Source organism: Aythya fuligula, chromosome 6 (genome assembly GCF_009819795.1).
Source record: "Aythya fuligula isolate bAytFul2 chromosome 6, bAytFul2.pri, whole genome shotgun sequence".
Lineage (NCBI taxonomy): Eukaryota > Metazoa > Chordata > Aves > Anseriformes > Anatidae > Aythya > Aythya fuligula.
The window spans coordinates 22,761,929-22,776,484 of NC_045564.1; the positions used below are offsets into that span (position 1 = coordinate 22,761,929).

At 41.5% G+C, this 14,556-nt stretch overlaps 1 protein-coding gene across 2 annotated transcripts in view; it reads left to right on the plus strand.

Annotated features, from left to right (window-relative positions):
* The first annotated feature begins 2,235 nt into the window (after positions 1 to 2,235).
* Positions 2,236 to 14,556, plus strand: part of LY75 (lymphocyte antigen 75) — a 47,141-nt gene continuing 34,820 nt past the window's right edge. For both annotated transcript variants that reach the window (XM_032190615.1, XM_032190617.1), the window contains exons 1-9: positions 2,236 to 2,358; positions 4,568 to 4,942; positions 5,922 to 6,095; positions 6,357 to 6,521; positions 7,153 to 7,263; positions 9,202 to 9,342; positions 11,199 to 11,387; positions 12,046 to 12,203; positions 13,110 to 13,220. In XM_032190615.1, coding sequence (XP_032046506.1) covers positions 2,274 to 2,358; positions 4,568 to 4,942; positions 5,922 to 6,095; positions 6,357 to 6,521; positions 7,153 to 7,263; positions 9,202 to 9,342; positions 11,199 to 11,387; positions 12,046 to 12,203; positions 13,110 to 13,220 — 1,509 coding nt within the window. In that variant the 5' untranslated portion in view covers positions 2,236 to 2,273. The remainder of the gene's footprint in view (positions 2,359 to 4,567; positions 4,943 to 5,921; positions 6,096 to 6,356; positions 6,522 to 7,152; positions 7,264 to 9,201; positions 9,343 to 11,198; positions 11,388 to 12,045; positions 12,204 to 13,109; positions 13,221 to 14,556) is intronic.

Consider the following 14,556-nt stretch of genomic DNA (forward strand, 5'->3'; position numbering starts at 1 on the left):
ATCAAATTGGAAGCACACAATGAAGAGTAGATGCTATATAAATTTACATGTCTTAAGAGAACCTCCCTTGTATTAACATAAGTATCTGCTGATACATGTTCAGTAAACAACATACTGTTAATTTCAAAATTGCTGGTATATGTTCAGTAAATATGTACTGCATGCTGTTGGTTTCAAAGTTAAACTCTTTACACCAAAACCAGGACAGTCAATTATTACATTAGAAATAGCACTCATTTGGAAAGATTCATGGGGATGCAGGGTTCACACCTGGTGCTTCTCATTATGATGTTTTATTTAAAAAATATATGCGGTACCCCACCGCATATTTAATTTTAGTTTGAATAGCTCACTTTTGTATCAGACCCTCCAGTTGGGAATTTCTGCCTCCCACTCTCTGCATCAAGACGTGAGTGCTTTGCTCTTCCAGAAAACAAACACTTTCTGGTAGAGGAGCTTCAGTTTTACTGCTGCTATGGACCCCTCGCTGCCTGAAACCAATTTCTGATCTTAAGAATAGCTCCTGCCTTCGCAGCCAGGTCTGGCTCTGTGGTTTCCAGCAGCACAGAACAGTTGCTTACTTACAGATGCCTGGTTTTGTTCACTTTCTTTCCGTTCAATTCCCAGTCCGGCACACCCTCCACTCCTGCCTTCCCCGGGTGGCCAGATTCCTATGCGATGGGCACATCTGAAACACATAAAACAGACTGCATGTTGCCCTTCCCAGTTTCGTGAAGATCTGTTTCTCTCCCTGAATGACTTCTCCTCTAAGCCAAATCAAAATAGATTTTTCTAGCCAAAATGTTTTTTCCTTGCAACTTTGCAAGTGCTTTCTTGCACAGCTGGGGTTACAGCCTTTCCAGGTCAGCGATGAATCACAGAACACAGAGCTATAAACAGACACAATTTTATTTTACATACTTTGTCAGCTCTCCTTCTTTCTCTTTTCCTCCTTCAGGCCAACTAGTTGTTCGTCTCTTTGTGCTTTTATTTTTGGTTTCTGTAACTTCCTGTATTCAGCATCATAATTTTCTCAGCAATAACTATTTCAGCTGCTCCTTTTCTCTCCTCCCTCTTTCCCTTCCCTGGCAGAAGCAGACCAGCTCACTGCAATTTTAGCTTCTAGCTACTTGAAAATGCCAACTCTTAGAAAGTATCGCGGCTGCCTGCCACTGTTCTGCTCCCTCCTCAGTGTCACAGCCAGCACAGGTCTGGGACGGCCAGGAGGGGAGGACTCAGTGGCCTTGCTGGGGGTGTCCCTACAGGAGGGAGACGTGTCCCGTAGGCATGGCCACACCACAGAGTGACCCACAGGGGACATTGGGGCCCTCGGCTGCCGGCCAGGAGGGCAGGGACCCCTGCCTGCAGCCTGTGGGGACAGGCTGTTGGGATGGCATGTGGGGACAGGCTGGGGTGACAAGCTGTGGGGACAGGCTGTGGGGACAAGCTGTGGGACATAGGGGCCTCATACCAGGCCCTGGCACATGGCCCTGGTGCTAGGAGGGAGCGAGGGCCGCAGGGTAGCCTATAAAAAAAGTGTGTTTGTATCCACCTTCAGTTATTCTACTTTAGCATCTGCTATTGCTTGTTACTTCTGTTTTCTGTTGCCATTTCTTCACTTTTACCACATACTCTTTCACCTTTAACCTTTGTAAAGCTTTGGTTTTAGCTTTAATTGCTATGTGTTAATTAGGTGTGGTTCTTTACTTTTTCTTCACTTTTTTGTCCGTTTAGAATTCCCGCTTAGTTTCCTTTCTACTTTAATTACTTTTTTGTTAGCTTGTTTAGAACACTATGAGGTAGCTAGGCCTTCTTTTCGATTCTTTTCTTGCCTTTTTCTCGATTTTGCCCGTTTTTTTTCCCTTGCTTCTTTTTCCTTTCACTTTTCCTCTTTTTCCCCTCCTCGTTCTCCTTCACTTTCCGCCTCCTGTCCTCGCTTTCTCTCCCGCTCCCCCTCTCTGCAGCCCCCTTCCCTTTGTCTCCATGCCCCCTCGCTAACTCCGTTCCCCCCGTCACAGCCTCCCCTGGCCCTGCCCTGCCCGGCCCGGCCCGGCCCCGCGGCCCCGACCCCGCGGCCACCGCCCGGCCCGGCCCGGCCCGGCCCGGCCCCGCCCCTCCCTTCGCCTCAAACCCGGAGCCTCTCTTCTCCTGGCAACAAGTGACGCGGCGCGGGGGCGGACCAATCGGGCCGGCCGCTCGGCGCTCGGGCCAGCCGGCGGCAGGCGCGACGCTCGGGCACGGCGAGCCCCTCAGCGCGGCCGCTCCGCGGGAGCATGAGGCGGCCGGCGGGACCCGGGCTGGCCGCCTGCGGCCTCGCCTGGCTCCTCGTCTGCTGCGCCGCCCGGCGGGACCCCGCAGGTAAGCCGGGAGCCCAGCTGAGGGGCTGAGGGGCTGAGGGGCTGAAGGGGGAGGGAGCCGGCGCTGCGCGGCCGCGGGGCGCTGCGGGAGGCCCTGCGGTGCGCGGCGGGCCGGCTGCTGGGCGGGAGAGGGCTGAGGGGAGAAGCCGGGCTGCCCTCTCCGCACGGGGCCTTCCTCCCTCCGCACGGGGGGTGAGGAGGCTGCCCGGCCTCCCCCTGAGGTGTGTGTGAGGGCTGACCGGCTTCTGGGCTCGTCCGGCGTGCTGTGCGGAGGGGCAAGGCTCGTGTTTCACGGAGCAGCTCGGGAGTTTGCACCTCAGGGAAAGTCTCGGGGCTGGTGGCGAGCAGCGCCAGCCCTGCGCCTAGCCCTGCGCCTAGCCCTGCGCCTAGCCCTGCCACCTCACGCCTTCCTGCGACCCCTGCGGTGACAGGCGAGGGGTGCAGCTGGACGTGTCCCGTGAGGCGGCCCGCTAAAAGTTTGCAGCTGAAGGTGCCCTGTGAAGCTTCGTGGCAAGAGTTTGTAGCTGAAAGTGCCCCGTGAAGCTACCTGGGAAGAGTTTATAGCTAAAGGTGCCCTGCGAAGCTTCGTGGTAAGGGCGCTGAACGGGAGGCACCAAGCACTGCTCTTCAAAAAGCGCCGCACAAGAGAGGTCCGATGTGACGACTGGATTTTTCAGGGGGAAATTCTAAAAAGCGGTGGTTTTGCTCTTGATGTAAGAGTGAAGGTTATGCAGGAAGAAGTGAAAGAAGAATGAGGAAAGGGGAGATCTGGGGGAAGGCGTAGAGCAAGTTGCAAGAAACTGAAAAGGAGATGAAAGTCTGGAGGGGAGAATAAGAAGCAAAAGGAAGATAAAGTGTTGCAAAATCACAGGGTAAAAAGGTACCACAAAAGCAGGATTGGCTGGTTAAAATATCTTACTTAGTTAATAAAGAGGATGAAAGAGAGGGTTGGTTAAAATGTGCACTTAGAAAAAGCCACCTCGGTGGTGGCTGACTTAGAGATTCTTCTTTACAGTTTGACCAGCTCAGTACCATTTAGACTATTTGGCACTTATGCAGTGGAAAATACACTAGTATACTGGGAAATAGTGGTAAAATTCACTGAATAACATCACTGAATATTTTCCTTGCTGTTCAGCCAAACCTATTATGAAGTCATATTAAAAAAAACGCAGTAGGAATGTGATTGACAGTGCATTACTATTAAATACAAAACACTACTCAGCAGATTCCTTATTTAAGCAGCAGGGTAATAGCCTTGTGGGTCTGGGACAGCAGAGGTCCTTTTCAGCCTGGTTAGTGAACATTTTATACTGGGGGACCATCTTTACTGTGGCATAGAAATAGTTTTAGGCCATTTTTTTTTCCTGGCTAGCTTAAACCTACTGCCACTTGTCATAGTGGTGTTATACTGTTAGAGGCATCAGCTTGTATCAGTGAGGTGATCCATATCTCTTTAAAATTAAATGTTATGCTTTGCCGGCCCTTTTTTTCTTTAAGGGACAAGCTAAGTCACAGCTGAAAGTGGAACTAGTGTTTCTGTATCATTTTGAAAATGATACTCCTAATGCTTTGTCTGGGATCTTAGGGGCCCTGCATTTAGTTCTTGTGTAGTTTTGCAGTGAGTTGAATATTCATTCGAACAGTCTCTCCCTCAAAAAGCAATGCCAGTTTTTTTAGTAATGATGCAGCTGCACCCATGAGCTGGTTCAAGCGTGAGCCCATCTTGCTATCAGTCATACATGGTACACAGTTTAGAAAAGAAAGTGCTTACTAACTGAGGATTATTATTAATTATATTTTATGTTGCCTGTGGTGTGTTACTGCATTTGCATCAAAGACAAAATTCTTAACTCACTAAGCTTGCAAATTAATCAGGAATTGATCCAATCAGCATGTGTTATAATTAAAAGATGATTTTTGTTTGATAGAGTTGGACTTGGAAAACAGCCTCATTTTATCCCCTCATTTTATAATAACTTTGGAAGAGACTTTTTTTGTTGTTACTGAAGTAAAGAATACTTGCTAAAGTGCAGGAATATGTACTTACTGGTAAGCTGCAGTAAGAGACCAAGTATAATGTAAAAAGAGCTGTCACTCTATTTTTCTGGTAGTGTGCCTCAGAATGTGATTGAACTTTTTAAAAGAAATTCCTCTGAAAGTGATACTGATTCATACTCTTACATGGATATTGATTTGTTCCTACCCAGGCAACGATGCCTTTACCATTCGCCATGATGGACTGAACAAGTGCTTACAAGTTAAAAACTCATTGATACTGATGGATGACTGCAAAGAGACAAGTGAAGCTTTATGGAAATGGGTATCCCAGAATCGCCTTTTTCATCTGGGATCCAGGCAGTGCTTGGGACTTGATATAGTCACCAAATTACCATCTCGCCTGAAAATGGTTGATTGTAACTCAGAACTAATGCTGTGGTGGCGATGTGCTGATGCTTCTATCATTGGTGCATCGCAGTACAAGGTGACTTTGGTGAATAACTTTGTAACTGCAAGCATAAACGCATCAGACCAGTGGAGAAGCAACAATTCCTCTGATGATATATGTCGGTATCCTTACCATGGTAAGTTTGTACTGGGGTTTGGACGGAGAATAGTTGTTGTTTTTTTTCTTCTACATTTATGACAATAAATTCAGAAAATTAATTATATGAAAAGACTGATCACATAGAATGTTTTGCTGTAGAGAGATACTGATATTCAAGATTGAATCTTAACTATTTTAGGAAAAAATACATGTATCTACACAGCTGGATAAGTTGTGTTACCAAGTAGCTTTCTCAGCATGTTTAAACCCACCCCGGTATTTTTGTGACAACCTATTATGAAATATCAACCACATTGTATCAGAACTGAAACTGTCCTCTTCACAGAGATGTGAAATTTTCTGTTACCTTAAAAGTAGGATTTGTACAGCTGGTAGGCTGTACAATCAAATTCAGCATGTGCTGTCAGTTCGCAGCCTATTGGACTCTTTGGAACCATGTTTGTTTTACTCTGGTAGTCTATTCACTTGCCATGAAAGCCAGACTCATCTAAAATTTAATGCGTGCAGAAAGAAGTGATAGAAACTTGCTTTACTCTATTTGAGAGGAGAATTTTCATTATATTTGATATTTTTTTTCAAAGTGGCCAGTCTGAAGAGCCCAGTAGGCTCCAGTTTGCAACACGTTTTCCCTCTTCTGTGTCTGTTGATTAATATAACCTTGTCCTGTAGTATTCTGCATGAACTGTCTGGATTTCAACAGGACAATGTATTTGTCCCTGACTTACCAGGAAGGGGGGAGCACATTTCCAATGTGTTATGCATCACGCAGAAGAAAAAGTACAGAAAAATATTTTCTTCTCATTTCTTTCAGTTCTGGCATTGCTGCATATTATCTATAACAACAAGATACTGTGTTTTAAATCCACAAGTGTGATTTGGGTGCTTTGAAATTAACTATGTCTGTAGAAGTAATAACAATATATTTGGTGTCCTTTTGCCCAAGCAACTTGTATCTAATCCTTTATTAATTTTTACTTTATTTTTCCCCCATACAGAGATTTATACCAAAGATGGGAACTCCTATGGGAAACCCTGTGAATTCCCCTTTCTGTATAATGACACCTGGCATCATGACTGCATTCAGGATGAAACACACACGGGTGGGAAATGGTGCGCCACATCTGAAGATTATACTCATGATGGAAAATGGGGAATCTGCTTACAACCAGGTGTGTTGTTTTTTTAAATAGTCCTCCAAGCATTCTGTCACTTCACGTATGTACGTACAGCTCCACCATAACACCTTGCTGGTAAGCTGGGTAAAAACAGGTCACATTTCTGTTGCAGCGTTGACAGCACGCACTTACTCTGCAGTATGTGATTTCAATGTAAAAATACATAAAGTTTCAGTATTGCAGTTTTTGTTCTGAAACGTTCCTGATGTTTCATTATAGCCATAGTTAAAAGTACCTTCTGCTTCCTTTAAACAGAGGATGGCTGTCAGGATATCTGGGAACATGATCCGGGGGCTAAAAGTTGCTACCAGTTTAATACACAGTCTGCTCTTTCTTGGAAGGAAGCTTATATTTCATGTCAAAAGCAAGGGGGAGATTTACTCAGCATCCAAGATGCGTCTGAATTAAGTTATGTACAAGGTAGGTGTATTTATTCACGTATGAACATTAAGAAGTGTTGTTAAGTAACATCAGTGAAGACAACATTTTAGTTTCTGTCTTTAAATCCTGGATTAAAACTTGATTGTGATTAAATGCCTTGGTGCTCTTCTTAGTTTAACAAAAACTATGTTGCTGATCTCACTTTAGAAGAATGGGTTTCTTTTGTTTGTTTGTTTGCTTTTAAGTTTATCTGTGTGACTTTGTTGCAGTGGCTAGCTCTTGTTCTTATATATAAGTAATGTCCCCAAAATCTCAAGTTGGGCCAGAGTGGAAGTTCATTGGGGTGTATGCGCATTTATTACACTTGTGTTTTAGCAGCATGTTAGCATCTTGTGAAATTGTTCTTGCTGATATTCAGGCTTGGCCTGGAGGAACTATCAGTGTGCTTTTGAGAATATAAAATCAAATGTCAAACACCTGGAGGCACTGAGAGGAGAGGCATGTGGTTGAGTTCCTCATCAGTTCAAGAAAAGTTGCACATCCAATTATAGCAGCAATGTTTTTTGTCCTCTAATGCAATGCCTTTTAGATAAAATCTCTATTTTAGAGGAGATCAATAAGTTTGAGTATTTTATACTAATTGTTTTCTTGAATAATAATAAATATCCAGGTAAAGATGACATCGCTGAGATCTTTTGGATTGGCTTAAATCAACTGGACGTTTCTGGAGGTTGGCAGTGGTCAGATCACAAGCCTTTGAGTTTTGTCAACTGGCATCCAGGTAATGGTTCTGGTGGTGTTAACAATATTTAGAACAAAAACTAGCATTACCCTTTTTTTCTTCTTTTTTTTTTTTTTATTTTTCTGCTCTTCTCTTTTTCATTGGACTTAATCAAAACAATCATTGCTCTATTTCTGTTAAAAGTTCAGGAGGCATCCTTTCCTTCTAGAGAGGGAATCTTTCTCCACTAATTCTCTATTTATGGAATATTAGGGGAAATCTATAACTTGAATGATATCTTTGAGGTCCGTTTTAGCAAACAAGGCTATTGCTGCCCTAAGTGCTAAATTTCTCCTCACACTGACAGGATGGCATTGACTTCTCTCAAATATTACAATGATTGATGTTTGTGCAAGAAATTACATTACCTAGAAGTCTTCAAGGTTGCTTGCAGTTGTTCTGAGGTGAAGATGAAAGAAGTGTAAAACCTTTGAAAACCCTTTTCTAATTACTTCCAAGTTCCTGTAGAATCAGTGAGAGTCTTGTTTGATCAGAATTTTCAGCATGTATTTGTAATATTCTCGGAAATATGGTGTGGATATTGATATATGAGAATCCTGGAGGAGTAATAGTCAGGAATACTGTAGCTAACATTGTTCTGTCATTCAAGCTGAATGTGACCTTTTTTAAAATGGAATTCTCTTTTCCTTCAGTTTCTAGAATAGTTTTATTCCATTAGGCTGTGACATTAATTCTGTGAAAAGAGAAGTGGTTTCTGTTACTTTTTTAAAGATTTGCAGAGAAATGTCTGTTAGATTTTCCAAATGTAGTCTTTTCTTTTTTTTTTTTTTTTTTGTGGAAAGCTTAAGGACTTTTCTGCTACTTGCACTATTGACTGCATCTTCTGCAACTGTGGTGACACTGGGACTGTAATACAGTGCTAGAGACTAGACGATGCTGAGATACAGTAGGATAGTTCAGTCTGCGGTCCTAGCAGACTGACTAATGTTACTGAGACATTCTAGCTTAAATGTACAGGTATGAAATTGTAATAAATATGTTCTGAAGTCCACGGTATTATTTCAGCTGATGGACTAATCTTGTCATCAAAAAGTTAAAACTACAGGGCAGAAGGGATCTCAGATGGTTCCCAGTCCAGCTCCTGAGCCCTGTGCATCAGGTTGCTTGGGCCTGTCCAGCTACACTTTAGTGTCTCCTTAGATGTAGATATTGCAGCCTCTCTAGACCACCTATTCCAGTTATTGAATACTCTTGTTATGAAAAATACTTAGGAATATCTACCTGGAATTTTTTATGTGCAAGCTGTCTCCTTTGCTTCTTGTCACTTCACTGTATACCTCTGAAAAAAGCCTGGTCCTGTCTCCTCTTGCATAAAGAACTAAGGTCTACCCTGAGACTTCTCTGTGTGAGGCTGAACAAACTCAGTAAAGGGAAACAGGTGCCTTGTATGGGGTACAGGTGGGGTCTGCATTAGGCTTCAAAGAAAGAGAGCCAAAAGAGAGAAGCCATTGGAAGGGGCTTCAGGGGAAGCTGGGAACTACAAAATTAGCTCTCCTATGCAAAATTTTTGATTTGGGGCCTTGTCCGTTAAGGTAAGAATTATGGTTATATTTGTGAAAGTGCAGGACTGTGTTTGGAGTTGGTCTGGAAAGAGGCTGCCAAAGGAAACTGAGAGCTGCAAAAAGGGTTCTCCCTTGAGATATTTCTAGTCTGGGAAAGTGCTCAGCCAAAGGTTTGTTGTATTGTAAATAGAACATTCCTCCCAGTTAGATGATTAAATGTTGGAATGGAAGTCTTGATACCTGGGTTCTGTAACTTTCTCACAAAAAAGTTTCTCTGGGACCTGTGGCAGAACAGGTGCCTTCATTCAAAGCAAGTTATGTTCTTCAAATACAAGGTGCTGTAATATGCAGCATATATTACTGCATTGAAAAGCTCACTGATAACTTGTGCTCTTTTATTTTTTTCTGTCTGTAGATATGCAGAGTTTGTCCCCTCTGGATGGAACTAGCTGTGTGGCGATGAATGCTGCCTCAGGTCAGTGGCAGAGTTATCACTGTGGGACTCAACTTCCGTATGTTTGCAAGAAGCCATTCGATGAAGCTTCAAGCCTCCCAGGTAGGACAGCTTGCATGTTTGTTTCTGTGTGTCAGTATGTGAGTAATGTTCACTTATGCAGTCTTTTTCTTCCTTCCCAAGCCTTCATAGGCATCTCTGCCAAAACACTTCATGGCAGCTTTGAGTATTTTAGCAGAGCAGAATCAAACTCTCTATCTTCAGTCTCAAGATGATCTATCACAAACAGCTTTCATTTTTCACAGCTTTCTCATTCACACATAAAGCATTTCCCAGCACAGTCCTGCCCTTTTCATCATGTTTTTCTCCATAGCTTGTGCTTTTTTTCATGTGCAGCTGGAAGTCTGGAACTGGCAATTGCACCTCAAAGCTTTCCATCACTGCATTAAGACCATTTCTCTCACTGTTGGAGTTTATTAACATAAAATGAGACCTACCTGGGACCTGGATCAAACTCTATTGAATTAAAATAAAAGTAATTAAATGACCATACCATCTTCTGAAAACAAGCCCAGCACTGGAAATCAAGAGTGCAAGAGTTGGTAATTTGCCCAGTGTGTAATCTGAATTGGATCTGTTACTTTTATCTTGCAAATGCAGTTGGTAACACAATGGGGAAAATCAAAACAGTTTAAAGCCTCATTCTTTTTTCCCTACACACACACACACACACACACACACACACACACACATACAGTGCTTCAGTTGTTACAGTGTCCAGCTCTGACATATAACTTCTGCCACGCTTTTGGCAATTTACCTACATCTGGATGTCCAACTCTTCTTCCCATGTCCATGGCCTGTCCATGTCCATTGGTGCTGTGGCCATACCCAGTTTCCAGGGCTCAAAAGTGCGGTGCTCTCATGAGGAAACTTTCACAGGAAGATGATTGTCCTCGAATGAGGGGTAGAGCTAGAGGATAAAGGGAATGAAATGGTGGCCTGGAGGTGGAAAGTGGCATATAATGTCTCTGTCTATGACACGTTCTTTCCAGCTACTCCAGGGAAGATATGTGCCATTAAGGTGAAAAAAAAAAAAAAAAGTAAACTATATAAACTAACTAAAACTGGTTCAAATTTATAAATTATCCTTTAAAAACTAGTTATTGTGTACCTAATCCGATTTTTTTTTTTTTTTAATCTTAACACTGATCCACATCTGTTCTCTGGCTCCTCACTGGGGTATGTGATGATGGCAGCACTATTTATGTATACTGTTTTAATAATTAGAAACCAAAATTTTTGTGATTGGAGAATGTTATGTTTTGAAACTGAAAAGCTTTTAACATATACCTTTTTCAGCATGCATAAACACAGTCTGAATTCTTGAATATTTTAGGTTTCAGAATAAGAATTATTTAAAACTAAACATTTCTTTCATTCTGAGTTATTCAATATTGCTCTTTTTCATGGTACTGCTCTAAATATGGATAATAATGCCCTATAAAAGTACAAACCCCTGCTGAAGCAAAACAAGCAACTTTTTGTTGAAGCTGCTGTCCTGCAATGAAGTAACTCACTTTGCCTTTAATTGCTCTTGTAATGTTACATGTAATTACTTCTGAATCTTTCACTTACACTAAGACCAGCTTAGTAAGAATTCCAGCTTTTTACTCACTTCCACTAACTACCTTCTCCTTCTGCCCACCTTGTGGCCCCAGAATGCTACTAATCCCCATAATATTGCTCAGTCATGTTTATTTACTTGAATAAATTGTGACCCTTTCTTAAAACATCAGCCCTAGAGAGTCATGCTGTTTATCTGTGAATAAATTCTGATTGCTACTTTGTCTGCTTTCAGGGTGCTAGCAGATTTAAGAAATGAACAAAATACCAACCTAATACCAACCAGTCAATGTAAAATAAAAGCCTCTAATTCAATTTCTCTTCACTATTAGAGTTCTGGAGACACTTGGATACTCAATGCGATACGGGCTGGCTTCCCCACAATGGTTTTTGCTACATGCTGATACACAACCAGGTTCCTTGGAGTTCAGCAGATCAACTGTGCAAAGCAAATAAGAGTAACCTCATCAGCGTACACTCCTTGGCAGATGTCGAACTGGTTGTTACAAAGCTTCATAATGGTGAGTTGGGATACTTGTAAAAGTCATGCACCAAGTGCTGTGCATCTTAAATTACAAACTGCTTTTCATGTTCCCCATATGATAGTGAGAACTTGTAGCTCTAAATGAAGGTGTTAATGCTGAGCCTGTACGCAGGCTGTTGTTGAGTGTCAGGTCCTGTCCCTCTATATTAGCTCTTGTTTTAATATATTTTATTCATGTAGTTATATATTGAATGGGCCAGCTTGCCTAATTCCCAATGCCTAATATCTGTTCAGTTTTCTCATTTGAACAGAATCTTAGATAGTTGGGTTGGATATTTGACTGCTGGGTCATTGAACTAACAAACGTGATCTGTACTTTGTAGTCTTATGTTCTTGTCTGCATTCTAAAAATAAGATTTTTGTTTGAGTTTCTTTTCTTGTGTATTCATTATCTTCTGTATTTTTTCCTGTTTGTTACCTTCTCTGTGAAATGTGCTCACATTCATGAATATCATGTATGATTTCAAAAATAAATTATGCTTGTCTCAAATTTTCTTTCTCATTGTAATAAAAAAATGCAGCATTTATGCTTTTAAGTAGAATGAGAACAGCAAAGTTATTTTTTTTATCACTCCTTTCCAATTAGTTTAAGGATTATTCTGAAACCTCTGTGTTGCCCTAATTTTAAATTACAGATGCTAAAGAAGAAGTGTGGATGGGTCTCAGGAACAAAGATGTACCAACCTTGTTCAAATGGTCAGATCATTCTGCTGTGGATTTTACATATTGGGATCAGAATGAACCAAAAGTTCCTTTTAACATCACTCCTAACTGTGTGTCATATTCGGGCAAGGTAGGAATAAGGTGTTGGGTTTTTTATTTTTATTTTTTCCATCATAGTAGAGGTAACATTGATGTGTGTGAAAGTCAAGGGGTGTAAATCAAAAGAATGATTTTATTTCTGGTATAATCTTTAAAGTGCAGATAACTATTTGATTAAAAGAGAACTTCTTAAAACTATTTAGCCAGCACTTCTTAGTTATGTGCCACAAAGAGTAGAAGAAATTGCTTACAGCTCTGAGACTGCCACTGCTGTTGACCAACTAGTTGTCCCTGTTGCTTGGAGTTTTGGATTATGCTATTTTTGCTTGTCTGTGGCAGAGAGCTGGGAAGGAGGTGGGCCCAACTTTTGAGAGGAGAAGCTGGCTTCAGTCACTTCCAGGGTCAATTTGGGCCTCCCCATTTAAGGGTGGGTAGTGAGATATGCTGGTGAGAGAAGAGGAAGTGGATGAGGAAAGTTGCTGGGAGGGAGAAAACAGAAGCAGCAAGGAATGGGTGGGGGAAAGAAGGTCTCAAAGATGAATGTTGGGAGAAGCAGGCTGTATCCCATCCTCCCAGTTCCAGCAGAAAAGTGGGAAGAGCAATTGCTTGCTGTGCTGTCCAGCGAAGCTCATGTGCCCTTAGGCTCTCTGCAGTGAGCTGTGCCTGTTTCTTCTCTGATCCACAAGAGAGCTGACACTCCCCTTGTCTATTTCTTTCCTTTTCAGATGTGATCCAGAATTATCCCATCTCCACATTGTCAGTTTTCTCTCTTACTTCAAAACATGCTCCTATGCATGTAATCCAGGGTATCCCACTCAGTGTTCTTGCAAGTACAAGTAACTGAGGCATTGCGGCTTTCCCCCTTCCAAAAACTCTGCTCCTGCTCTATGGAAATATTTTAGTATTTTAAATACTCTCTTTCCTTTTCTTTTGACAGTTGGGACAGTGGAGAGTCAAATCCTGTGAAGAAAAATTGAAATATGTGTGTAAGAAAAGAGGAGAGATTTTGAATGAAACAAAATCAGATAAAAGCTGCTCATATGATGAGGTAATAGAAAGTCTGCATATCTTTTACCCTCACTTAGTTCAGAAGCCTGTATTAAGTTACTTATTCTCTCTACTTCCTATTTCCTTAATGCCTGTAAAATAAAGCATGTGGAACATCTTGGCTGAAAAAGAACATTTCTATAGTATGAGCCAAATTTGATGTGTCTTCAGATTCTCCTAAGAAGGATCTGGATGTATTGCCACTCTATTTATGGGTGAAAGTGTTATGGTTTATTGGGGACTGTTAGCGTTAGGTCAGAGGTTGGACTCGATGATCTTGAGGTCTTTTCCAACCTAGAAAATTCTGTGATTCTGTGATTCTGTGAGGTTGGACTCAGGAGGTGTGTTTAATTCATATGTTTGGAAAAACAAATTGATTTTATTGGGTATGTTGTTACTAATGCCATTTGTTCTCTAGTTTCTGTTTTAAACATCCTTTTTAATTTAGGATAAGCACTTTGCAACATAAGGATGTGCAGAGAAAGATAAATAAAAAAGATCAGGCTTCTGCTATGTTTCATTTGGCTCTCATCTTTGTTTGTTGACTTGAATAAAGTTTTATGTTTTTTTTGTTTGTTTGTTTTACGTGTAACATGTTATAGTGTAAATAAGTCTGGAAGTCTTCTCTGTTTTGAACAATCTTGGGATGGAGTCACTAGCTACTTCAGAATTCTTTTGTTAAGTTTTATGTGGTGTCTTGCCTGCAACAGGCAAGTGTATTTACCCCATATCTTCCTTTCTTTACAACCTGGGGGTATTCTTACTCTGTCTTTTCAGAGACTGCCAGTGGTTACAACTTTCTGTGCTGTTCAGATGCCAGTGCATTGGTAGGGTAGCAAAGAGCACATTAATATTCCTTGAAATTTCCATGTAACTATGGCGAAAAGATTTGAATAAGAGAATTTTTGTAAGTTCAAACATTTTCAGTATAAAGGATTTTTTTTTTTTTTTTTTTTGGAAGTAAAGAAATGCTAATAACGCCCTTTTATTATTCCTCTGTTTGAATCCTGGCGTTGGTGGAACAGCATCAGAACTCCTATTGTTTTGAATAGGACTAGGCTGTCACCCTTGTGTTTCTCTCTCTAAATGCACATAGCAGTCAGAAGACTTTGCACAGTTGAGCTAAAACAGTGGTGTATTTTATTTCTGTGGTTGCATTATTTCTTAGAACTGTGAATCTGAGGGTTGATAATACTGCACCCTGTGTGTGATGTGCTGCATTTCTTTCTTGTATATGCTTGTCAGCTTGTGGACACCAACTAATGTTAGCAGTGATTTCTGTTCTCCTGCAGATAATACCTAAATTAGGTTGTTAAGTTTTTAAATGTGTTTTTTTG